The 26,117-nt window shown below is 36.6% G+C and overlaps 1 protein-coding gene across 1 annotated transcript in view; it reads right to left on the bottom strand.

The window, feature by feature from the left end:
• The window catches only part of MYO16 (myosin XVI), a 262,514-nt gene that overhangs the window by 212,387 nt on the left and 24,010 nt on the right, over positions 1–26,117 (bottom strand). The window contains exons 2-3 of the mRNA XM_005516607.2: positions 25,049–25,119; positions 21,260–21,403 (exon numbers count right to left, since the gene is read on the bottom strand). Of these exons, the coding sequence (XP_005516664.2) occupies positions 21,260–21,403; positions 25,049–25,119 (215 nt within the window). The remainder of the gene's footprint in view (positions 1–21,259; positions 21,404–25,048; positions 25,120–26,117) is intronic.

Here is a 26,117-nt window from a genome sequence, read left to right as displayed (position 1 = left end):
TTATGGGTTTGGTAATAGGCATTTTTAATGCAGTGTATCATCCCTGCCTCCCAGCTCTGCACCATCTGTGAGCTTACAGAGGGCGTGCTGTGTCTCACTGCCCACATCAGGAATGAAGACCTTGAACAGGACCAGAGCACTGTTAACCAGGGGTCCACCAGACATGTGGAACACACTGCAGGTGGCAAACACCACCAGTATTGTACCTTATTTAGATTCAGATGGCCAGGACTGTGCTAATGAACTTGAGTGCTCTATTACATATACAAAATATATAACCTTGTAGGCCGGACAATAAGAAACCCAGATGTGACTAGAGACAGAATTCAGATTAACTGAATACAGTCCTACTTTTAGTCCTACAGTTCTTAGGTTTCTGTTCATAGCTCTTGAAGAAAACATGAAGAAAACTGCCCCCATGCTGCTGATATTAGTTTACAAATTTACATACATACCTTGTTTATATTCTAAATGTTATTCCATTTCAATAGAACCTGCTTGAATTCTGCATGTGGTGCTCAATGTATGTGAAAAGTTACTGGCTTATTTATTCTCAACACATCCTCCTTCTCAAGTTATTTCCCAATAAAAATGATAAATGCTTTGCAGAATTTTATGTAATATATCCAAAATATAGCAAAAATATTTTTGAAATAATTGCCTGCAATGATTAATTGTTTCTATTTTAGAAAGACTACAGAAGGAACATCTTTAAATATATTATTTTAAAGTGTTCCTAAAGACACCTAGTTAAATACACCAAATGCAAAATGCAAGTGCATCTGTGCTATGCAGAATGACATCCATATGTAGATACAGCAAAAGAAATTGAACTCTGGTGATCAATAATAACTGAGTAGTCATAACCAGATTTGCACAGTATCCCCACATAATCAGAAACCTGAGCCTGCTGCCAAAGAGAAAATACCTTTGGCTAGTGAAAGGACAAAAGATTTCCTTCCTAGCTCCAGTAAGGATGATTCAAAATACTTCAATTTTTATTAGGATCACACTACTTTGTATTTTTCAATTCTGTTTTAATTTCTGTCTGTTTACTTATCTGTAGAATCTCTGATGTTTTCAATGTTTTCGTTTCAGAAAAACAGAGTAGAATAGCTAATTTCCACATACAGCGGTGACCCTAAATATTAGCTAAAGAGCTCAGGAGCAATATAGCTTAGGCAGGTTAGATGTGCACAGTTCCACAGTACCAATATATGAGCACACCCACATTTTTCTGCCAACATGATGCAGTTTAAGATGACTTCCCACTCAGTGGAAGAGAGATGAACAACTTCAGATTTAGTGCAGAGTACGTGCGTGACACACTGTACATCCCCACTGCAACTTATCCCATGATTGCATCTTTGTACAGCTAAACTTGGAGCTAATTTAGGATAGTACAGGGAAGAATACTGCTTTTGCTTTACAGGGTTCTGTAGGAGTGGAACTGTTCCTCCCCAAATAATGTTCCAGAAGATGGGGAAAGAACCAAATAACTTCTGAAGTCTAAGCACTGCAGGAAATTTTGATTTGCAAGAATATACAAGAACTAGTAACTTCATCACATGTCATCATCACATGACAACAGTCCTCAACAGTGCTCTGTCCCTATAGAAGCTACCCCTTGCCCCCTGGAAGAGGTACTCAAGTATAAATGTAGTCACAAACTCTTCAGACTATGTTGCTGTATCCCATGGATCAGTGTCCAAATTCCCACTGGTAAGCTAAAAGTTAAGTTTAGTTCACATTCTACAGTTAGGAAACCTAATTAGTGATACTATTAACTCAAAGGCAATCAATAAAATCAACCTCTCAATCTTCTTTTAATAATTAACTGATTCTAAAAATCAATTGATCATGCATGGGGGCAATTTTTTTATTAAGCATTTAGTTTTTTAGAAAGTCTTACAACTTCCTTCTGTACTTCTTATTTTCCGGACAATATTCCTTTCTACTCTTTCTTATTTCCAGTGTAAAATATATCTACCTACCATTACTTGAAAAAAAAGAACAAGAGCCCAGGAATCTCCATTCTGAGGAATGTGTCCTTATTTAAAGATTTAAAATTCTTTCTTTCTTTCTGTCTCTCTGAAATTCACGAAATTTTTTGTATCGGAAGCCTAACTTTATCTAGATAGGTGAAAACCATATGAAAAGCTGTGGGCTTAGACCTTCTCCAGACATCTTCAATATTCTGGGACAGAGTTCTAACCACTGGGTTGTATGTCCGGGAACTCAATGCCATCACAACAATATGGACAGCAGTGTAATCTGATTTAGGCATTGTTTGAGGACTCTTAACTTACCAAGGTTCCCCAAGGACCTGGGAGAGATTTGGGCATTTCTCTGCCTAGATACTACTACCTCTTGCTTACCTTCCCAGCTAGGATGTCACAGGTTTTGCACCCAGAAAACATTGTGCTCAGAAGGGTTTCCTGGTGAAACTGCTTTCTGAACACAAGTCTTCCTCAATCTGCTTTAGGTGGAAATTGGGCAGATTCCTGAAAGTCTGACTATGATTCATTGAAATTCTTGAAATCCTTTCTTCTGTTGCATACCTTAAATTATTCTCTCAAACCTGTGAGCCACACAGGTTATTTAAATATTTGAACTAACTAAGTAATTTAGTTTTATTCATATAGTAGAAAGTCACAGGTGCATTATGAAATATTTTTCATACAGAAACTATGACCCAGCAATTGCCTCTGTCACCTAGGATTACCACCATTGTCTTCATGAGGTTTTATGAAGGCAATCAGAAATACAGTAGACCCTGAGGAATATGTAAATATATTTAAAAAAAAAAGAAAAAAAGAAGAAAAAAAAAAAAACTGAGGCAGAAAAATATAATAATATACCTGTTGCTGTGGGGAAAAAAACAAAACAAACAACCTAAATTTTCTCATAATAGGAGGCTTCTGCACAGTTCTTACAACGGTTCAATTGTTCTATAATATGCTAGCTATGTGCAAATTGCACAGTTACCTGCCAACCCCATCACAAAACCTGACAATTTTATACCTACTTATATTCTTATATTAGTAATCTATTTTTCTTCAATTCCACATATTCCATATGTATATAACAGTATACACTTATAAACATATAAATGTAGAAACATTTACATAGTATTCTCTCATCTATGTCCATAAATTTCCTGCAAGGGTAGGCTAGTATTTTTTTCATTACCAGCTTGGACAAGTCACATTTTTGTATTTTTTTAAAATATAACCATATGATTTACAAACCACACCATTTTATAAAATGTCATTTTTATATGCCATGGACATAGACCAAGATTAAATGTAGTTCTTCATAAAATATTTGTGGCATTTCAATTCCTGTGACATGCGTAGATTAGTTTTCCCCCTTTATTGACCTACTTTTTCACATTAATTGCATGGAAAGGTTTTGCTTGTTGAAGGATATCCAAGGTTTACACACACACACACACCTGCATGTGTGCCACAGTTACTGTTGTAATTGTAGATCCTTGCCAAAGCCCTTAGTACACAAACAATTAAAAAGAAAGCAAAAATAATCAGGATATAAAGCTCTATTTATTTGAGAATAAGGAAACATACAGGAAATCCCACATGCTCACAGGCTCCATGGTGCCAGGCAATCCTGCTCTCTAACCTCAATGGCTTGCATAAATTTTCATTGAAGATACCAAATTCCACAAATCTAGATAACTCCTCTTTCCTCTTTGTAATCTTTCTAATAAGCCCTATTAGACTTGTTTGAATCTCAGTCATTAACAAAACAAAAGGAATAAAGTTGGTTTATGCAGTGCTGTGTTTTAGGTCATTAGCACTGGATACCACTTGACACAAATTCATGATTCTGAACAGATGAGGAAGAGTTCTCAAGGCAAAGCTAAAAAAAAAAAAAAAAGCTAAAGACTTCTAAAGACTTCACCACATTAGGAAACCACAGACAACAAAATAAAAGGTTAAGTGAGATTGAGCAGCTGCTCTCAGTTCAAAACCATGTCTTCCTTCCAACTCATTTCAACAACAGATTTTCTGTAGGCAGAAAATTATTTCACAGAAATCACAGTGCAGCTCTTAGAAGATCTGGGGGAAAAAAAGTTTCTAGTGATTACAATTACAGATCCTCCACTGACAGTTCCTCTACCTGCTGCCATCATAACCGAGTTTTTCTTGTTTAATAAGAAGAAAACTGACAGAAGCAAGCTGAGTAACCTCTTTTGTGTACTCTTTACGAGCACAAAACAATCTAGAAATTATTTTACTAAATCTAAATATTGTCTCTCAGAACACTGATTGCCGTCTTAATACTTTCATTTTAACTTTTTTTCTACATAAACCTTCAAGGAAAACCCTTCCCCATGACACCACAGATTCTTAAGATATTTGTGAGATAGATGAGCAATATCTACACACTCCAGAGTAAAGTAAATATTCCTGTTCCACAACAAAACATCAAAAGAAGCCCATGAAAAAGGCTGATTCAGGACTATAAGTCACCCATGAAGGATACCTATTTCTAAATATTTACTTTTAGTCTTATTCCCCCTGGGCTTGACAAGAAAATGAAAGGGGATCACAAACATTTATAAGCTATCGACAAAGATATGTAAGTTCAGTACAGCCCATGGCAAACAGTACAGTCACCTCAAAGCTGCTTTAGCTTCAGTTTTGGCTTTATTGGCACTTAATGTAGCTCACCAAATGAAAAGAAAAAAAGAAAAGACAACATACTCCCCTTGTGGAAGACAAGAGCGTCTGATAGAAAATCATTCTCCAAATAGGGATATCTGCTGCACAGCTAATCCTAGCAGCCTTCTTCCTTTCATACATCTTGAAGAAAAGCAAGTGGAAATTTCACCAGTACAAAAGCAATCCATTAAAATCCCATTCTTCATTCTTTATAGGGAAATTTCCACCACAGCAGTCTGAGGGGGGACACACCTGATATTTTATTAAATGGGAATTTCAGTTGCTCCACACTGATGATTCAATCTTCAAAGTATTATGTTTTACAAATAATAAACTACACCTTTTCTTGGGCAGTTAAGTTGCTTTCAGTTAGCTAAATTCCACATCGAAACACCACCATCCCTCAACCATAACAGATGCCAGACCTAGGCATAACATTTCAAAAATACAAGGTTTTCATCAATAAATTCTTATGTATTGAAACCAGAACTACTAAAAGCACTGAACAAATGCAAACGAGGGGCCTCTTTAAATGGGAGTTTCCAAACTGAAAATATTTTCTTCCTTTCTTTCCAGAGTGTCTCTTAGCAAAATAATCTAAACAAGGACCCAAACTCCATACCTATATATAAAAATTCAGAACTAAAATCTGTGGATCACAATTCAAAGTAACAACTGTTAGGTACACTAACAAATGTTTCATGCATGCCTTACTTGGGCTTATGTAGCTATAGAGAAAATGCAGGGAACAAATCCTTCTGCTCAACTGATTTCCTTCATAGTAGGGCATCATGTTAAGGTGTACTCATGAAAACAAATTCTCCCTTAATGCAAATAGGAAAGTCTCTCACTTCCTTTTACATGGACATGCAGAGAGCACAGTTCTGCAAACTGGGCTGGCCCAGTGCACTATTTACAGGACTCCTTCATAACCTTGAATCAATGGTTACCTGCAGCAGGAGTTTCCTTCTCTCACATAGGGAAGATTGTGATGATCATCTGTCTGCAATATTTATTCCATTTTAGGGCTTTCAACTTGTAAGAGTTGCTACTGTCTATAAACCCATGCCTGCCACATTACTAAAACTATTCTTTCACATGGAGTAGGAGCTGTCTGCCATCTGGATGAGCTTAACTTGTGCTATAATAAAGGTCTGAATTCATTTTCAGCATGCCTGATCCCACCCACATCACAAAAACACAAACACACCAAGCTCAATCCCTTATGTCTGTGACAACACAGCCTACAGAATCAAAGCTGAATTCAGAGCCTTATAAGTGCCCTCCAGGCATATGAAATAAACTGAACAGGATAAAACACATATCTCCAAAAAAAAACTTTCAAGAAATCAGGAGATAATGCAGTGCTGAAAATTTTATGTCAATACTTTTACATAATCACTAAAATAAATGCATTTCCATCAATACAAATTTATGTTATGCCACTACTACTCACTTATTTCCATCATAGGTACATGCTAAACCAGTCAAGGAATGATCATACAAATGCAGTTTGATATTCACTCATCCTTGTGTGAGTAAAGTATTTCAGTTGCTCTGTGGATAAAAGTTCTTTGATCCATGGCACTCCTGGGTTCCGTGTTGCAGAAATGGGCACCAAAATCTGAATATGCAACTTAACTGTTCATCAAAGCAGACTTACTTGTTGCAGTCTAGAAATTAAGATTTATGTGTGCATGTCAAAGTGCATAAAGAACATCAGAATGTTCCAAAAATACCAGGTGTGTATCTCTGTGACACACTGGGTAAGAAAGAACAGTAGTATGTGCCAATACAGTGTCTGTCCATAAAAAACATCATATCATTGTATATATATAAGATGCCTACAGAAATCCCCAATTATATTTGAAAACGTACTTCTTGGCTGTTGAATTACTTCACAAAATAGTAAAAAACCAGTACTTTAAAATCATCAAAGTTCCACAACCATTTTGGCAATCATTTAGCTCATGAATAAAGCGTTTTTCTACTTAAACTAATAGAATGTAGGCAATATCACATCATAGAAAAGATTTTCAGTAGAGTTAAAAAAAAAAAAAGGCTGTCATGGCACACATTACAGATTGCTTGACAGGCATAGTCTGTTTGACAAATGCATGCAGAAGATAAAAGAATTAGCACTGATGACTGAAAACGAAAGACCAACATTTTCCCATCTGTTTGTGTACCATGGGGACTTAAACTCCACCCATCAGCTGGAAGGCATGAAAAAGGCGAAGAAAATCCCACACAGTTCCAGTACTGAACACTCCTGAAAACACTCTAGAAGTATAGCATGTTTGCAATAGCATCTTTCAAAGTAAAATACAACTAAGCATGCTGTTATGAAATAAAAAGTTACAACCTACATATCCAGGAGCAGTCAAATAAAAAGTAATTTCTCAAGTTACCACTATTTCCATGCCCTAAAAGTACAACATCCATGAGGATTGGGGAGCACTTAATTAATTCTAAAGGCATAGAGATTTCTACTTGGATCTTAATCAGACAGTAAGTTGTCTTTCCTGGTGGTTCTTCATATTCTGAATCTTCGTACACACTACCAAAGGTTTCTTGGAATTTAAAGTCTTAATTTCTAAGCTAAATATAGTCTGCTGTCCTTGACTTAGCTTTGCCTCAAGGAATTGTTCTTATTTTCTCTCTTCTCCCACACAAATATCTGTAAACACTGAGAATAGTTTGACTAGAAATTGAAAGGATGGAATTATTTCTGTTGAATCCATTTCTGTATCTTAAATTCCATACTTCATTACGAAATTTTTTCAACAACTTCAACTGATCATTCTTAAAATCATGAAAATCTCTACCTCAAATGCATGACTAAATTTTGCCATACAATTTGAACACTAATTGCTTCAGCCTCAGTGTGTCTTTGTATGTAATCACTGCTGGTTTTATATCTGTGAGGAAACAGGCCTCAATAACAATATTTTTTCTCCTGCTTTTATTGGCTAGATGTGCTTAACCAGAGTGTGGGGCAAATGAATCTATAGTTTCTGGTGTGACAGCCCATGGGCAGAACATTCAATTCTAGGGCTCCCACATAGCTATGAGTTTAAACACCCAGCTCTCCAGTCTCTGCACATATGCTTCATTCAATCAGAAATTACAGGAACACATTTTTCTCTTAGATATGCACTTGTCTTGATATAATATCAATATTTCAATATTCTACCTGCCAAAGATTCTCCTTCCATTAAAAAAAAAAAGGTGCTACATTAGAGAGCAGCTAATGAAGAATATATATCTATGATTTTTCATCTCCAAAGCCAAGTATGACAAAAAGGAAAACAACAATGGTGTTTCTTTCTTACTTTCCTACTTTATGGAGGCACCTCTTGGTTCAAAATATGTGTTGCACATTTTCAGTGAGGGCTTCTCAGAGACAAAAAGATGAGGAGGCATCAGGGTATCAGAAGGGCTCTAAGATGATGAAGACCCTCCTTTTATCTTAGTATGCAAAAAAAAATAATTATTTGAAATAATTACATGAATTGGATGTACCTCTTTGAATGTCACACAAATAAGTTATAATAAGTTATAAAAATAATACTTTTAACTTCTTTAAAACCATTTTATCTGAAAGCATGAAAAAAAATTCAGAATATATTTTCTCACTGAAATTTTGTATTTTTATTGAAAGTGGACATAGACTAAAGAATTGAAGAAAACTAAACTTGTATGGTATATATGACCAAAAAAAAGTTCTCTTTGCCTAGAATAGCATTCTCATTATGTTCTATTATTAAGACACTGCAGCAAAAATCCAAAAGATCAGAATGAGGTCAAAAAAAGGGTAGTTGAAGTACAGAAGGAGGGGTATTTGACTTGATATTGCCAGCTCTCAAATTATTTGGCAAGAAAAGGAAATTAGAAAGGAAACTTCAAAGAGCATTGATGACTAAAGACTAAAATTTCCCCATCTGTTTCTGCACATGGGACTTGCAAACTTCCCATCAGTAGCAGAGCTTATGGAAAAAAATGAAATTATTTGAGCACTGAATGCCTCTGATAACAGTATAGAAGGACACTTTATTCTAATTTTATTTTAATTGTAATCGTTAAAAATTATGACAGGCACACAGAAAACTGATCAGTCCCTGTCTTACATACTTACATAACGCTCCAACAAAAGGTCACTTTTTGAAATTATTGCCTTTTATTTTTAGAACAGAAAGAAATTTTCCTTCACACAGCAGGGACTGAGCCTTTGGAATTGTCTGTCAAAAAGTCTTTTAATCTGACACCACAGTTAGAGTTAACAGTTACTCTATAACCATTAAGCAAGACTGTAATTACATAAGGTCAAACAAATCTCATACTTTAGGAATTAAAAAGATCACTCCCTGGGGTTAGCAAGAACAGTCACTTATATACAAAATTGGACAGTTAGTAAGGCATAGCTTTATTGTAGGCAAAATGGAGATAAGAAGCATCCTCTGATGGTCCACTACTGTACTGATAAAATATAAGACATTGAGGTTAAAGTTTTACTAATATGTTTCCTTACAAAATTCTATGTGCTTGTATGTATATACATATATATATACATGCATGTACATGGGGAAGTGGTCTCACACACACACACACACACACACACACACACACACACCCACCCCCCTATATAAATATATGTTTATACACTCCAAACAAAACTGCAGGAGAAAGTTCTGCCTAGGAGCTTCACTTGAAAGGGTTTCCACCCTTGGCCCACCACAGATGAGGGCAGAACAAACAAAAGAAACATATGGCTGCAAAGAAAGGAAGTTGATTTTGATGGCTTGTTAAAGATGGAAAGTTGTTTTTTGAAGAGTTTGTAGTTTATAGGTTCAGTGTAAATAACACAAATGTAGAAAGTCTAAGTAGAGGCAAACCTCAAGGCCCTGTTTAACATGAAGGTCTTCTCCTTAATCTCCATGGTTTGGGAAGCCATCTTCTCTTCCTGTCTGTGCACACTGTCAGGGACATGTCTGTGTCCCTAACTTTTGAAAAACAGACGCTGACTGTTTTGATTTTCATTCTCCAGTCCATTTTGAGATTACACATAAACACACACGTGTGTGTGCATAGTGTGTATACATATGCGTGTGTGTGTATGTGTGCAAATTAAATACATTTGAAATGGCATACAAATAAATAGCACTACTTCAGGTATAACATCAGATCTTACCATTTTATTAACACAGAGAAAAAAGTCAGAGCCCATGTAAATGTATATACACACACAGTAAAAAGACAATCTGTACTACATGACTCTGGTGTAAAAACCAAGAGATTAAACAGCATGCAAGAAACGATAGCTGTGTACACCATATAGTTACTGCAAAGATAAATGTATCATGCAAGGAAGTAAGAATATAAAACTGCTATTTTAACTCAGTTAATTTGCATTTTTGTTCTGAGACAGATTCATTGTGTTGATTGATAACATCAACGTGTTCCCAAGTGTACAGGGAAGGGACTGTACAGTAGCTTAATCTGCACTCTGGGTGATGTTGTCTTGCTGGTTAGTAATTAAATCTACATCTTCTACAAACAAATCATCCCATGAAATACCAGTTCTATTTAGGGAGTTTAGCATGCCAGTCACCTTAATGCAAAACTGGCTTCTCTGAACATCAGCATATAATTAGAGAACTCGCAAGAAAAGCAGAAAACTCTATTATTGCCCTGTTCTTGGGTAATGAATAAAGTGCAGTAGGCAAGAAAATCTTCCAGTCATAGTCAGTAGTAATTTGCTATGTGGGACAGCAGCAAGCTGGTCCCTAATACAGCTGTGGGGAAGTATACACTCCATGCCAAATTTTGAAATTGATTATATGAAAGGAAAAACATATGCTTATAAATCCTAGCAATACAAGTATAACCACAGCTGACATTTATACATTAACTAAACATAAGACTCTAGGTCTATTTGCAATAATTGGTCTCTGTGGATTAATATATATATATTGGAAAAGTGATGAAATTTTACACAAAATTGAAATAAATACTTTAAAGACAGAATACTAGGCCATCCATCAAGGATTTATCTATGTGTTTCATTGGACAAATTTTTTTTCCTCATGCTCATGGAGTGTAATCTTAGCAGTCAATGATGAAGTAATAGGCATTAATCTATCAGCTGCCTATCACCTTGACAAGAAACCATTGTCCATAATCATTCCCTTACCATTCTCTGATCTTCATCCCAGAAAATTAATTTTTCCGCCTTCCAGTACTGTCATAATTTTAAGGAACATCCTTCTTCCCAATAAATACAAGTCAGTAATTTTGCAGTATTCACTTTAATTCAACAAATACCTTCCATTACTTAACACTTGGAAAAATATTATTTACTATGTTTTAAAAATTCACAATATATCATAGTTTCTAATGGGAGTCATTTGAAATTTAAGACAAGTCTGATTTAATAAGCTTCAGCTTCAAATAGTTGAAGATACAGTGGTTATTCAGAAATAATATAAAGGCTAGTTTTCTCCTGTGCTTTCATAAGCCAGCTTTTATATATTTTCCAACATCTTTTTAGCCTTTCATCCTTGCAGGCAGTAACCACATCTTCCTCAAGCTCATTATCAAAACAGAAAAAATAAAATACATCCAACTTTCCACTATTTTTCTTTTCATGACTTTAACTCCTACATTTCACTATCCAACCCAGCCTCATTATTTTATATTGTTCTAACCTGAACTGAATTACCTACTTTTTCCACACATAGTCCACACCAATTATTCTAGATTTGGAAAGTTAATGCTTTTTCTCCACCTTTCCAATTCTAAGTGAAAAGTCTTCAAACACATGTGCAAACGTGAGTCTTTTAATGACCTTCATGTCACCTCATTTATTAGCCCCACTAACCCTGCACTGCTACAATTTACCTAAACCATCTGCTTTCAGTATGTAAGCCAGGTTTTCCTGCAGCAGTTTTCTTTCCAATGACTTTACACATCAGTCTTTATGGTGGTAAAGATATCGAGGTAAGTTGTCCTTGAACTTTTGATAGATTGTATCAGTGCTGCATTTTCCCCTACTAGCTCACTCAGAAATTCAAGAATTCATGGAGGTTCATTTGATGGTTATTTTTTCACAGGTTCAGACCCCCAAGCCCTTTTAAATTATGCATTGCAAACTATGCCAAAGCGATATTTCATTCCAGTATTTCAGAAATGAAAACACACAAAAAGCCATAGACTGAGAGAGTAGGCTGTTGGTTTGAGTGGTTTGGGGATTTTTTTCAGCATTCGGGGACAGTTCTCACACAAATAAATAATATATTCAATAATATGATAAAATAATTTTTCTTTTATTCATTAATGGTACAATTTTTAATTATATTTTTAATGATAAAAATTGGGATGAATACTTCATTTTTTAAAAAAATTGGCTTAAATCCTAATGATATGGTGATTCAAGGTCTGGTTCTGAGTTCAGTTTTCTTCAATACTTGATGTCAAAATCTGTCACTGTTGGAAAATATTGCTCACAAAGATGTATAGATTCAAATAAAAGAAATGCATTATTTGTTATGATTACTAAATTATACTGACTTTCCAATCCCATAAACCAATTAAACAAATGCTTTTACTGAAATTTGGCTAGGAAATGTCTGTCTTCCCTAATGTCAGCCCTTTGGAAACAGAATTTACTAACATTTAAAAAAAATAATAAAACATCCTTCTTCCCACTGAAAATCCAGGTGTTTTTTGGGTTTTTTTAAATGATAAATACTTCTGAGTCACACAATTAATTACTGATCTAAATTCCATTCTCAACTTACTTCCAGAGACTAAACATCTAGATTTTGTGGCCTTCAGGCTTAGTTTCTTGTGGAAAAAAAAAAAAAAAACAACTATTTTTTTCTCCTTTGAATTCATGCTCTTTGGCCATTATATATTTTGCTTTTGGATATCTGGAAAGTGTATTAAAAACAAAATGAAATATTTCAACTGCTTGAAAAATGGTATGTTTGCCCAGTACTTAACTTCTCTTTCTAAATTGTGCTCTTCCCTGAAATTTTCTCCTGTCTGTTTTTGGGCTATAGAAATTTAGCATAGTCTGACAGGCAGCAAAGTAAATAACTTCACTTGCTATTTATTGTTCACGATATTGTGTTTTTAATATCCTCTGGATGTTACTTTATTGTCTTAAGAACACAATCAGGATAATTATATCCACACAGCCCTCTGAACAGCTGTCATGTGGAAATACAATAATAGAATGGATCTCCTGTAGCATCACTTTGGTAATGAAGGTAACACATAACACAATCTCATTCACAACTTTAGGATCAATTTTAAAGCAAATTAGGCTTCAGGTTTGGGTTTTTTTAATCCCTATTACTCCTGCAAGGAATGCTGCCTTCCAACTTATGTCTCCTAACATAAGCTTAGTTTAATTTCTCCCTTAAGTTTATTGTTGGACACCTTTGCAATCATTTGCTTTCATGCTAGTAGTAACTTCTGGCTTTAAACCTTTTGCTTACCTCTTGCTCTATCCTGATATATTTACAGAAATTTTTACAAACTCTCTGTTTTGATTTTTTTAAGTATAACATAGTTTTTACTCCCTTCTCTTAAGACAAGATTTTTACTCCCACACTTATCCTTGCAGGTTTCCTTAGTACAATTTCCCATTCTTGAACATGGCTGTAGACGGCTGACTGCAGGCTATCATACTTGGACAATAGCAAAACCACTCTTCCCTTTCTCTTGGCAACATCTTCCTTTTAAAAAATCCAATAAGCTGTTTTTCCCTACCTGTAGTAACATGTTTACAGCATGCAACTGTCTTAAAATTGACTAAAGTTCTGAGGTCTTTTTCTAAATTTCCAGCTGATGTGTGAATCCAGCTGATTCCACAGAAATGTCTTTTGCTCAGGGCATGACTCTGTATTTGTACAATGAAATTTCAAGCCATTTTTATTACTTAAGTCTTCAAAGATACCCAATTATTTTTGCACAACATTATAATACTTATCCCAATAGATAAGAAGACATCACAGCATTGTCCTCAACATATTTCATTATCATACCCCTATTTTTCCTCTCAAGTTTATCACTGAAAACTGTAAGTAAAATAAGGTCATAGGGCCAATCCTACTAAAACCTCAGCAGCTCTCAGGCCCATTTCTCTATTATTAGCTAGGCTGTTTTCTTGTTACCAAGTTCTTCACTACCAAGCAGCTTTTCACTTCTGCAATTTAACTAACAGTTGTCCTCAAATCCCCAGCTACTCCATGAGCAGCACACAGAATAATTATGTCAGTGATTCAAGTAGAGGCTGCTTGGCATAAAGAATGAATTTCACCTTCTACAAATATCCCCCAGTGGTGGAACATCCCCAGACCATCTTCCTCAAAGCACAAAACTATGTTTACTGAAGATCAAAGCCAGATGTTGATTTTCATTATCTTGTCATTGATCCAGTTTCTCTGGGGAAAATGAGAATTAGAGTGAAGCTTATACAATATGCCCCATTTTTGTGACTGTTGTCCATCTCTCAGCATACTTTTCCTGACCTGCTACAGCCAAAACCGGGGGCAATATTTTTTCAAACAAGTCTAACTCTCTTTTATTTCCAGGAGTTTTTGTTTTCTGGAAATGCTCTGATGCTAAGAACTCCAGAATATACAGATCTGCTGGTTATAAGCCATGGTATGTCCCAAGTCTTATCCCCAATCCCAAATGTTTTCCACCTGGGAGGAAAGGAGGGAGGAAGGATGAAAGGGGGAAGGGAGGCAGAGAGGGAAAGTGTTTGTGTGTTTGTGTGTGTGTGTGTGTGCGTGTGCGTGTGCGTGTGCGTGAGAGAGATTTCTAGACATCAAATAAATATTTACAGATTCTTCAGTCTTACTTTCTGTGGCTACTTCCCACGTAAAAAGGCTTTGCTTTATGTCATGATTTAGCATTCTTTGTACAGTGAACTGCAAATTCTGTTTCATTGCTTATTTCTCCTGTCAACTGAAGTTCAATGCTATTTCTTTTCTCTTTATATTATCCTCATTTATTTTCTAGGTTATCTCATTACTTTCACACTAGCGCTCAAACTCAAATGGTTTGACCATTTTGCTGTGTCCTGTTAGGCTCCTGTTCTTATCTCTCCTTGGACCACCTTTAGTGCTCTATGACTAGCTAGCTTCATCCCTTTTCCCCAGTCTTTATGGAGAAAGGATAATATTTCTACAGTGTCCTATGAGTGTTGCCATCTGGTGTTCAGCAGCTCATTAAAAGGCATCATCTAGATTAGTTAATTGGTGGCCTTCATCTAGTTTAGTTCTATGTTAGCTAGCAATGATGAAAGCCAGTAGTACACACTCTCTGGAAGTTCCCTCCTACACTTCTCACACATCCACCAGCCTCTGCAAATTGTGAGTGAATTCAAATAGATACCCACAGCATTCACAGAAAAAATGCTATTTAAATTTCCTTACTCCAAATATTGGTAACTGCCTCTACAAAGACAGAAGGATCATTTTTCTTTTGGACTACATGATCATTTATACTATAAACTGTTAGCCACTGTCTCCTTGTGACCTCTAACTGCTCTTCATTCTTTCCCCTTCCCTGCTTCCTCTTATATTGACTCAAAGAAGGAAGTCATACTGAGCAAGACTGAGTGGGAGGGAAGAATTGCTTCCTCTGAGGAAGTAATTGTTTCTGGAACTATGAAATATAAAGACCTTTCTTTAAGTTTTAAAGGTAATGGCATTTTGATAATTCATCTCTGCTTGCTTACACAGCCTGATACAGTTGCAAACAAGGGCAAAATAACCATGTAACTGCTGTCCGGTTACATGACCTCAGATATGTGCCATTATCAACTGTACAGGACAGCAGAAAAAAAGAGTTACAGCCCCACAAAGGCTTCCTTTCTACTAAAACCAGAAAGTCAGCTCATACACATTTTTTCCAGTAAAAAACGTATCTGGTTTTGGAAAGGGGATTTTACACCAAAATCAAAAGTGGATTAGACATACAGTGGATAGTATTGTATACCTGACACTGCTCATCTAATGTTGCGGTAAATATAATGAATGATTTTATGGTAACTCCCTTTTGCACACTGCCAAGAACAGATTTTCTTAAGTAGGGGAGAGAAAAAAATATTCAGCTTCAATTTTATTTTTTTTAAATTTGTACTGTTAGCCTTCTATGCCAGATTTCCATTTTGTGCTTCAATTCTAGGTTCCAAAAAGTACATGAAGAAACATTTAATTAGTTAGCAGACAGAAGGTACACTTACTTTTCCTAGTAAGGTCAATTAAAAAAATGTATTAAGAATGTTCTGAGGATGAAGTCCTGATCTCTCCTTTTCTAGTTAATTAAGTTCCAGGTTTATCCCAGTAATGCTTTCAGATCTATGAAAGAATAAATAAAGAATAAATCTCTACTGTGCTACATGCCAACATCTGCATTGAAGATGGTGAAAATCTAACATTCATGTTGCCCACTGAAAGGTGCCTTGTTATGATAGCAAAATGAAGTGAAGTACACCATAAAAATACAGCCTCATCAGCTTTCTTTTTCTCTGTTGGTCTCAACCTCAGGTCAGTCAATATCAAAAGATTTAATGATTCTTTGGGAGTGGGAGAAGGGAAAAAAAAAACCCAAACCAAAATCAAAGCTACATTAGAAAATAAAAATCATAGTTATCAATGTGTAATGTGTGAGCCAAATTGTGCAGCTCCACGATGATTACTTGTGCTATGCTCTGAAATTAAAGTGTCATAAACAGCAAGTCATGAAGAAACCCTGTGGTTTGCAACACAGCCATAGTTACCTTGGGAAAAATAACTAAATATGGGAACTCAATATGAATGTGAACCAGTGCTAATTCTCTGAATTCATTATAAAAATAATGTAGTCAGAGTGAACAAAAATTAAAAGAAAAAGAAAACACAAGGTTCTACAAAGTGGTATTTTTATTACCTACCCTAATGTCTGAGTAGACAATGTTAATATACAAAACTGCAGCAGCATCAATGTTTATTCCACCACATGTGTGCAGGTTCTGGCTGGGATTGAGTAATTTTCTTTCCAGTAGCCAGTGTGTGTTTTGGATTTGTGTTGAAGAGGGTGTGGATAGCACAGGGATGTTTTAGCTATTGCTGAGCAGCACTTACACAGAGCCAAGGTCATTTCTGTTCCTCACCCCACCAATGCAGGCTGGGGGTGCAGAGGAGCTGGGAGGGGACACAGCAGGGGCAGCTGGCCCCAACTGTTGAGAGGGATATGCCACACCATATGGCCTCATTCTCAGCATAAAAAGCTGGGGACAGAAGGAGGAAGGAGAAGGATGTTCAGACTGATGGCATTTGTCTTCTCAAAACACTGTTACATGTGGTGGAGCCCAGCTTCCCTGGAGATAGCTGAACACCTGCCTGCTGATACAACATGGTGAATTAATTTTCTTTTGCTTTGCAAATGTGTGCAGTTTTTGCTTTCCCTATTAAACTGTCTTGATCTCACCAGAAGTTTTCTCACTTCTACCCATGTGATCCTGACCTGGGGGGAGTGAATGAGAGATTGTGTGGAGCTGAGCTATCATGACAAAAAGATAGTTTGAACAGCGCAGGAATAAAGTGAAAGTTACTCATTTATCAGTTAAAAGTATTTGAAGCTAAAAATTGTCTTTTTTGGAGGAACAATTAGAATGTAAGTGATGGGTACCAGTTTAAACCTGTAGCCATTTAAAGGACAGTGAGAGGATTAAGCACTTGCTGAAGCTCACAGAGCAGGAGCAGCATCTGAATGCTGGTGCTTGGACATTCTGCAGCTCTGGTAGCATGGGACAAAGAACATTGGATACTAAAGTACAAATCTTGGCTAGTGTTTCAATTCAATACATGGGAATTAATATGAAATACAATGTTGCAATGCACCCCAAATGATGAAAAATACCACATCCCAACCGGATAGAACTTCCTACAGCACATCCAGTCCTGAGGCTTCAAAAGGCGGTGAGGCAAGACAGAGCAGATCCTTACAATAAATCTGATTGCTGTTCATACTCTTAAGAGATTTCACGTGGGCACAACTGTATATAAGCCTACAGATACTTGTTCTTAAATGAAAGACACTTCAGCATTCTCTTCAACCTGCTACGGGAGCCTCCTTCATACAAAATCCATGAACAGCAATTCCCGATGCCACGGGGAGAATATGCAATGCTGGTGCAGTTGAGCAGTGACTGATGAGCGTGACCTTTCCCACCTGATCGGCATGTATGGCAGCCAGACCCCTGTGGACCACTTCTGATCTCTGCATCGCCTCACGTGTGAGTGGCGCCGCGGGGTAAGCTCATTGACCGACTGCTAAGCAGACAGGGATGCATCTCTTGGCTGTTCAGGCCAGGGCTCCCCCTCCCCTTGCTGACAGCTACAAAACTGACAAGTTATAAATACGTCCCTGGAAAGCTATACCGCCTAGGGTAAAGTGTTGGAAATTATGGAAAGAAATAGCTTCAAGCATTTCATTCTGCATCTGTTCCAAAACCAGTACTTAAAATTCCCATAGCCTTCCAACAGGACACGACAGCAGATTACCACGTTGCAAACAGCTACATTCACTCCTAGTTGAACTAGAATGAACTTTGATTTTGTCATTGCTATCCACCAGAAAGAAGAAATTGTGAGTTACTGCAGTTTAGATGATGAATGAGAAGTCACTACCTTGTCTCAGCCAGAGAAAAATGAAGACCACCAAAAGTGGAGTGAAGTCAGATACCAGGAGTGTTTAAACAAGTCTTCATTGATAGCCTTCAGGGATCTACATATACCTGGTTTTTGGGTTTTTTTTTCCTACTCCACCTTCAAAAAATGTTTTAAGTCCTTACAGAGGAAATCCCCACTGGCTTCCATTACAGTTTTCCAGAAATCTGAATTGAGTAGTTAAAGGACCATGCTGTTACCTTTTAGGTCACATCTTTAAAACAGAAAATATGGTATTGTCTGGGCTATAAATTCAGTCCAGAAAAAGTATTTATTTTAAAGTAATCCCTGAGGTTACAAGAAGTATTATTTTTTCTTCCAATGAAAAACTGTGGCATAATAGAAGCTTACTGTAGCTCATATTGGCATTATCGAGGCTCACGCTACACATTAGACATGGTCCATGAAACACTAACCTCAAGGCAAAGTAACTTCTAATATGAATTGCTCATGCAAAGGCAATGCAGAATGGTGAAAAATACGTCTCTCCAACCTCAATTTTCATCTTCCCTTTGTCAAATGTTATTAAAGATAACATTAATGTGATGGTTCAAAACCTACTGCTTACCAAAGAATATTTCCCTTCCTCTGCCATCTCCTTAAAAACTTTTAAATGTCAAAATTTAAAACTCTTTATTTTGACTCTAGAATAGAGAGTATAAAGATATTATTTATCTAGTCAAGGAAACTCTGCCTTTAAATGTGGACAAAATGACCAGAAGTTATTACAAATAATATGGACGATTCAAATTTTATCTGCAAAAATCCACATGTATGTACCCCTGCTTATTTATATTTTAATATATTAGATAACCAAGTTATCAGAAAATACTTAGAACCTTCAGATGAAGGCAGCTTGTAACAAACAGGGACCAAATCCAAAAAACATTCAAATGACGAACACTGGAAAATTATTTTGGATATAACCCTTTATAGAAATACTTGAAGTTTAATTGGATCGAGCTTCTTGCAAAAATGGGCAAGGGAAATTTTACAAGTGTCCTCTATAACCTAAACTGTTCCTATTAATGACAACAGCACTGCATTCAGAATTTCTGAAAATTCCCCCCATTACAAGAGTTTTCTATAGTACAAGAATTTTTATAAGTAAACTGCTCTGTTCTAAATTGTGTATCAGTCTAAGAGTACATGCAGAATACAAATGGTACATAGGCTTCAGAGATATCTACACTGGACAGATCGAGGTAATACAAGAGATAAAACATGACCTGGAAATTTTATCCTCTATTTGTCAGGAGCAATGACAATGTTTAAAATCAGATATATCTTATTTTTGGGAGTGTTCTTGTTTTTTTTGTTCTTTTTACTGTACAGGTTGCCCAGTGAGTTTATGGAGTTCCCATCCTTGAAGATTTGGTCTTGGACAAGCTGATGTGCCTAGCTCTTGTCTGAGAAGAGAGAATGGACTAAATAATCTGCCAAAGAGTTTTCATGAAATGTATTATCAAGTATATAGTCTAAAAATATATCTCCCTTCCCTTTACTTGTAACACTGAAATGCAATTCTAAGCATGACAAGAAACTGACTTTGCAACAACCTATTTATAACATAAAAATTTTAAAACTATACAAAAAGACTAAAAAACTTTAAGTCAGACTGTGAATATCACATGAACTGAGAGAGAGCTGCATTAGTACCATTGCATAAAACCAGTTTGTGGTTCTAGGAATGGAAGCACAAAACAGAACCAGAGAATCATTTAGGGTGGAAAGGACATTTAAGGTGATCAAGTCCAACCAGTAACTCAGCACTGCAAGTGCACCACTAAACCATGCCCATATCACACCTATACACCTTTTAAATACTTCCAGGGATGTTGACTCTGCCACTTCTATGGGCAGCCTATTCCAATGTTGACTGCTCTTTCAGCACAAAAAGTTTTTCTGAATATGCAATCTAAACTTCCCCTGGTGTGACTTGTGCCATCTCTTCTTGTCCTGTTGCTTGCTACCTGGCGGGAGAGGCCAACCCCCACCTTCTTTCAGGTTTTCTCTGAGTCTTTTCTTCTACATCCTAAACAACCCCAACTCCTTCAGCTGCTCCTCACAGGATTTGTGCTCTAGCCCCTTTCCTAGCTCTGCCGCCCTTCTCTGGACAGGGTCTGGCTCCTCAGTGTCCTTCTTGCTGTGAGGGACCCAAAACTGAACACAGGATTTGAGGTGTGGCCCCACCAGTGCCAAGTACAGGGGGAAAATCAGTGCCCTGGTCCCACTGGCCACTCTATTGCTGATACAGGCCAGGCTGCCACTGGCCTTCTTGGCCACCTGGGCACACTACTGCTCTCTACAAAGGCTGAATACAATATCTATTACTGTATTATTGGGCAAACTCAGCATTAAAAATTCAAAGCTGTTTACATAAATATTAAATGTGTCTCATTTTGACCATGTCAACAAACACCTTTTATGAATACTGAGCATAAGTGAGCCTATACTTATTTTTCAGAGGAAGCTTTTTATAAGATTGTCTGAGAACTCAACCCTTAACAGAAAGTGACAAGGAGAAAAGAAAGGAAATTATCTGAATATCCCATTTGGGACTGAGTGCTTATCAGAGATTTAAGCTCTGGACCACAGGGGAGAAATAGGAGATACTTGACATTGATGGTTGCACTTTATTCTCATTGACGTCCTAAAAATGCCTTCTAAAAGCCTGAGCACCAAAGCAATGTCAAGAAAAAACAAACATTGTATATGTTTTTACTGATATTATTCATTAACAGAAATATCTTGCATTCATACAGCAGTTTCAGACCTTAGGGTGCTACATTCTGTCTCCTTTTCAAGCACATAACGCATTCATTGGCTTGTCTTACTTACTAGTAGCAGTAGCAGGACGATATCAGGATTATCACAGGCACAGGCTATGTGCATTGATGTCCAAAAATCCTCATCTTGATGATTTACATTTACTCCTCTGTCAATTAGAATTTCTGCAGCAAATGCATTATCATAGCGAGCACACTAAGAGAAAAAAAGAGCAGATTAGGGATAGTGTTCTCCTCAGTGTACAACTAAACGTATTACATGCAATTTAAATTGGGCAGATGACACATTGTAGTTAAGCTGCTGTGTTTGTAGGGAACAACAGCTGAGGAATCTACAGAAACAGTTGTGTGGAGATTTCCAGTTCCATGTGCACGATTCACAGAATCCCCTGTTTCCTAATGAAATCTGCTGAATCTACAATAAGGATGAGTTGTTTTTTTCTGTTCAATACTGTCATTCCAAATCAGTGCACAGGCATCAGTGCATGATGATTACATCCTCAGTACTATATGTAGGTATATGTAGGTAGTATATAGTAGGTATATATATGTACACCCACATATACATATGTCCATGCACACATTAATTTCTGCCTTTTATGCAATTCAGTGCAATAATAAACCCCTCCTCATACCCCACTTCTACTTCCAATACACTAACTATACTGATTCCTGGTCAAGTCTCTGCTAGATAAATACTCTGCACAATGAGGATGCTGCTGTGGGGTGGAGGGATGCAGGTGTGTGTGTAAATGTGTGCATGTGTGCTCGTTTCTATACCTTGGTCATGGTCACAGTTTTGGTAGAGAAGAAGAAAATGGCCTAGACATTGTTTAGACCTTACTCCTCTGTCATATCTGTGACATTTTATGCATAAGTTTAAGGATAATACCTCAAAAGAGAATCGGGGTACCTCCGTTAAGATCCTAACTCTGTCCTCACACACAATTTCAGTCACTCTTTAGAGAAGGATCCATCTCTTTCCCCATGGGGGAGAGGTAATGGGGAGACTTATTTTAATCTGGCATGGAAGGCAGGATACTAAATGAATTGGGGAAGAAGGAAAAGTATGTAACTAGATTCAACTGTGAAGTCAAGATAGAGCTGAGAATATTCTGCTTCAGCAGAATACAGCACGTACCCCTGAGACCATAAATACAGATAACCCAGAAGATGAATATTTTATCAGGATAAAAAGCAGTCCCACCCTAAATGATTTCCAAATATACTGGCCATTAAATTATAGAACAGAAATTAAATTCTGATGAATTTCCTTTAGCTTGTGTAACTCATCTGACAGCTCTAGAAACAGTTTTGTTTTGTTGCATTGGTATCATTCATTGTATCAGTACAACTGAGCTATTCTATGCTGAAATTTAACAAATCAGAGGTAAGACATATTACAGATCAGCATAATCATCAACCAACCATATTTTCAAGCCATTGTTAAGAAAAAAAACCCCAAAACAAAAAAAAAAACCAACAAAACAACAGTTCTAGGTATCACTGAGCCATTTTGTATGTTAATAATAGACAGAGCCTTTAGTGATTAGTTGCAGCTTTGATTAGTTACTGCTCCTTGATTCTTGTTTAATAGAATTTGTGAAACAATTGGACAAGCTCAGTTAAAGTTACAGAATAACTTATTTGTGACACAAATACTTTATTATAAGGGCGGGGGTGGGTGATTGGCTGTGTGAATTGACCTGACACCATGTGCTTCATACTTTATGGGCAGCTCAGGCACATACTTGCTTTTTATTGTACTTCTCTAAGGGCACCTAAAGAGAGTTCAGTGAATACCTTTCATGTTCCCATGGCTTGCCTAGATTCAACCATATTGGGATACTCTCTATAGAGACAAAACCAGGATCTTTATCAAGTGTCACATTTGATTTTTTTTAGAATTATATCATATTTGGAAGTTAACAGATACGGAAAAGAAAATGGAAATATATAATGAGTCAAATTTTAAGAAGACTGTCAAGATATACACATTCTCCATTCATTCTGGCACAAAAACATTTAGCCTACAAGTGGAAAGAATAAACACTAAGCTCCCCTTTGAACCAAGCAGTTTCACTTTTGTAAAATTAACACTTAGAATGGATTTGAGTGGGCTTTAAGAATATAACACAGGTGCATGCTAAATTGCCAGTTTCAATTCTTGCTGGAAAATAAATCTGGCTTATCTGTTTCCCTGTATCATGATTCTCCTCTCCTGTCTGTACTGCTCCCAAATTAGGGTCAAATCCCAATTTCAATGAATTCAGGTTTTCTTCTATTTCCAGTAGGATGAGTATTTTCCTGTAAATGAATTATGAGTACTTACAAGTAGCTCTGACTAAACTGAGGCAGTAGGTTACAAATAGCTCTCTACTGCAAATTTCTTACTGCAGAAAGCTTTCCTTCATTTGGAAGCATATGTGAGCCTGTGAACCACTTGAGAGATACTGATTGTGACAGTGAATTTTGGTGTGCTGCAGATCAAGAAACCTAAAATGGCACAGTTCAACTGCAGATTTTATCTGCAGTTAAAAACTGTGCATCAGCTAAACTAGATAAAACAACTTAAAATCCCTGAAGATGAATTTTTCTTTCTTTTATTTTAAAATGCCCGATACTTAAGTCAAATCATCCACACTGAAGATAATCTCCTAGGGTTTTTTGGCACGGGGTAAGATTTGGGATGCCTCTGTTTTGGGAATCCCAAAGATAACATCTCATTTGGACTGTGTTTTTAAAGAGTAATCACTTTTTACAGCATCTTTACAGCAAGCAAATAGTTGGAGAAGAGAAAAGAGAATTAAAATTTTCTCTCTTCCAAATCAGTATTGCACTTTCCCCTTACCTTGGCCTCTATTCCTAAAGTCCTTGGTTAAACAGTGTGGCCGTGGAAGATGGAAAACACAGATTAATTACATAATGGAAATGCTGTATCTTGAAAGAGCATGGTGACAGGTGTGCTGGAGTCCAGTAATATTACAGGGGATCTTTCTCATCAATAAATCACTCTATTTTGTATAAATACTATGAGAAATGTAATCCAACTATTCTAAAATGAAACACTCTGCCAGCAGACTTTTTGTTACTTTGCTCAGTCGCATTTCTTTGAGCCACAGTGTGCAACAAAGTTGGATCAAAATGTCGTAGAATAGTTTGACATTGAACAGAGAGCATATCTGCAACTGAAGCATCACAGACCAAAGAAAAGGATCATTAAGATGTAGGAATTATTTATGAGTTTTGCTACTGGCTTCAGCAATGCCAAAATTCTACTCATATGGTATTTTCTTTTCTGTCATGCCCTTACCTCTTGTTTTTACTTTCATTAATATACAAATTGTTTTCTTTTATCTTCCTATTACTTAAACTGAATTGCTATGCAAATAATGATAAACTAAATGCAGATAATGTGTTAAATACCTACACGTAGGAAACTGGTGCAAGAAAGTATCACAAAAACAAAAGGAAAAATGCTAAATCATGGGGATTTTTTTCATATGGGACCTCTGAATCTTTGAACCATCAAATTTTATATTTAGAATTGACTAGTATTTCCTTTTCTCTTTCTTGCTGCATAGATAATTTTTAAATAAAACACTTAATTCTCCTTTGTTAGCTACCACTCCTGTGACATGTTCAATTCTTTTGTAAGCAATTTGAAAATGACCATTTATTTAAAAAGCACAGCTGGATGCAATCATAGCCACGGCAGAGCTCAGTATAGATTAAAAAAAATTCGTTAAGTCTTTCTTTTTTGTTAATATGCCAAATCTGCTACTCACTATCCCACCATGTTTATCCACAGTCACTAACACTAATCTTCAATCACTCTTACCAGATGGAGCAAGGAGCCTCCTGAGGAAAGAAGCATATGAGGGTCAGCACCATCCTTCAACAGCCGTAGCACTGAAATATCAAAGAAAAGAGGAACAGGAGTTAATACACCTAATATACCTAATGTAACAGCAGTACACCTAATTCTCAACTGTTAATAGGCTGATTCTCAATCATCCTTATCAGAGGATTTAATAATATATTCAAACCCCTTATGTAACTGCAAAACTATCGTGTCAGCATTTGCCATCTCACCTGTTTTAATAGCTAAGGCTGTAAAGCAAAAGAGCTTTGATAATGAACAGTAAATATCAACAGTATCAAGGACTTTTCAAGTGTATGGATGAGCATGACAGTTTTGTGCATACGAGAGGGGAGGGAAGGGCTGGAGGAAAGAGCGTGTCAAGGTCACAATCCCCTGATTAGTTCATTCGGGAGAAAAATCACAGTTAACTGGTGTTATTTCACTTTTTGAAGTTCCCATGTGATACATTGGCTTTTTCAGTAAATACTTGAAACTAGTATTCATAATTGATATCACTTGAAATTAATCATCACACCAAAGCTAGATGATCTGCATTCAATTTAACCTTTCCAGTGCATTGTCAGATCACTGATGCAGCATAATCTTCAAAACGGTATTTGGAGCCACACTCCACTCCCAGTTACTTGTATCAAAATCCTTTGAAATGAAAACAGGCTTATAAGTGCAAGCAAAACCACAGCCCTTCACATTGGTTCTCACTGAAGTGTGAGAATTCAGCACTTTCCCCCCATGGTCTTTATTGCCTTTATAACCTTTCCATTCTGAATCAAAGCACTGACTAACCCACAGAAACAGCGTTCACTCCTTGAACAGAACTGTGCAGCAGCAATGCCTGGCAGTACCAGGGGACTCCACACCCTCATTGCAACCCTGTCTTCATTAAAGTGGCATGAAAAACCCTTTTAAAAGGCCTCTCTCCATGAGAATAGCTGCCAGTAATGTTTCCTGAGTTGGAGCACAGGTGGTTCTGTCTTTATCATCCGGAAATCCTGAGCTTAATTCTTACTCAAAATCCTGGATGGAC

The sequence above is a fragment of the Pseudopodoces humilis genome, chromosome 2 (assembly GCF_049639895.1).
Source record: "Pseudopodoces humilis isolate 2021_Gansu_Grassland_sample_001 chromosome 2, ASM4963989v1, whole genome shotgun sequence".
Lineage (NCBI taxonomy): Eukaryota > Metazoa > Chordata > Aves > Passeriformes > Paridae > Pseudopodoces > Pseudopodoces humilis.
Note: the sequence above shows the minus strand (reverse complement) of the source record. Positions and strands in the feature narration are given on the sequence as shown.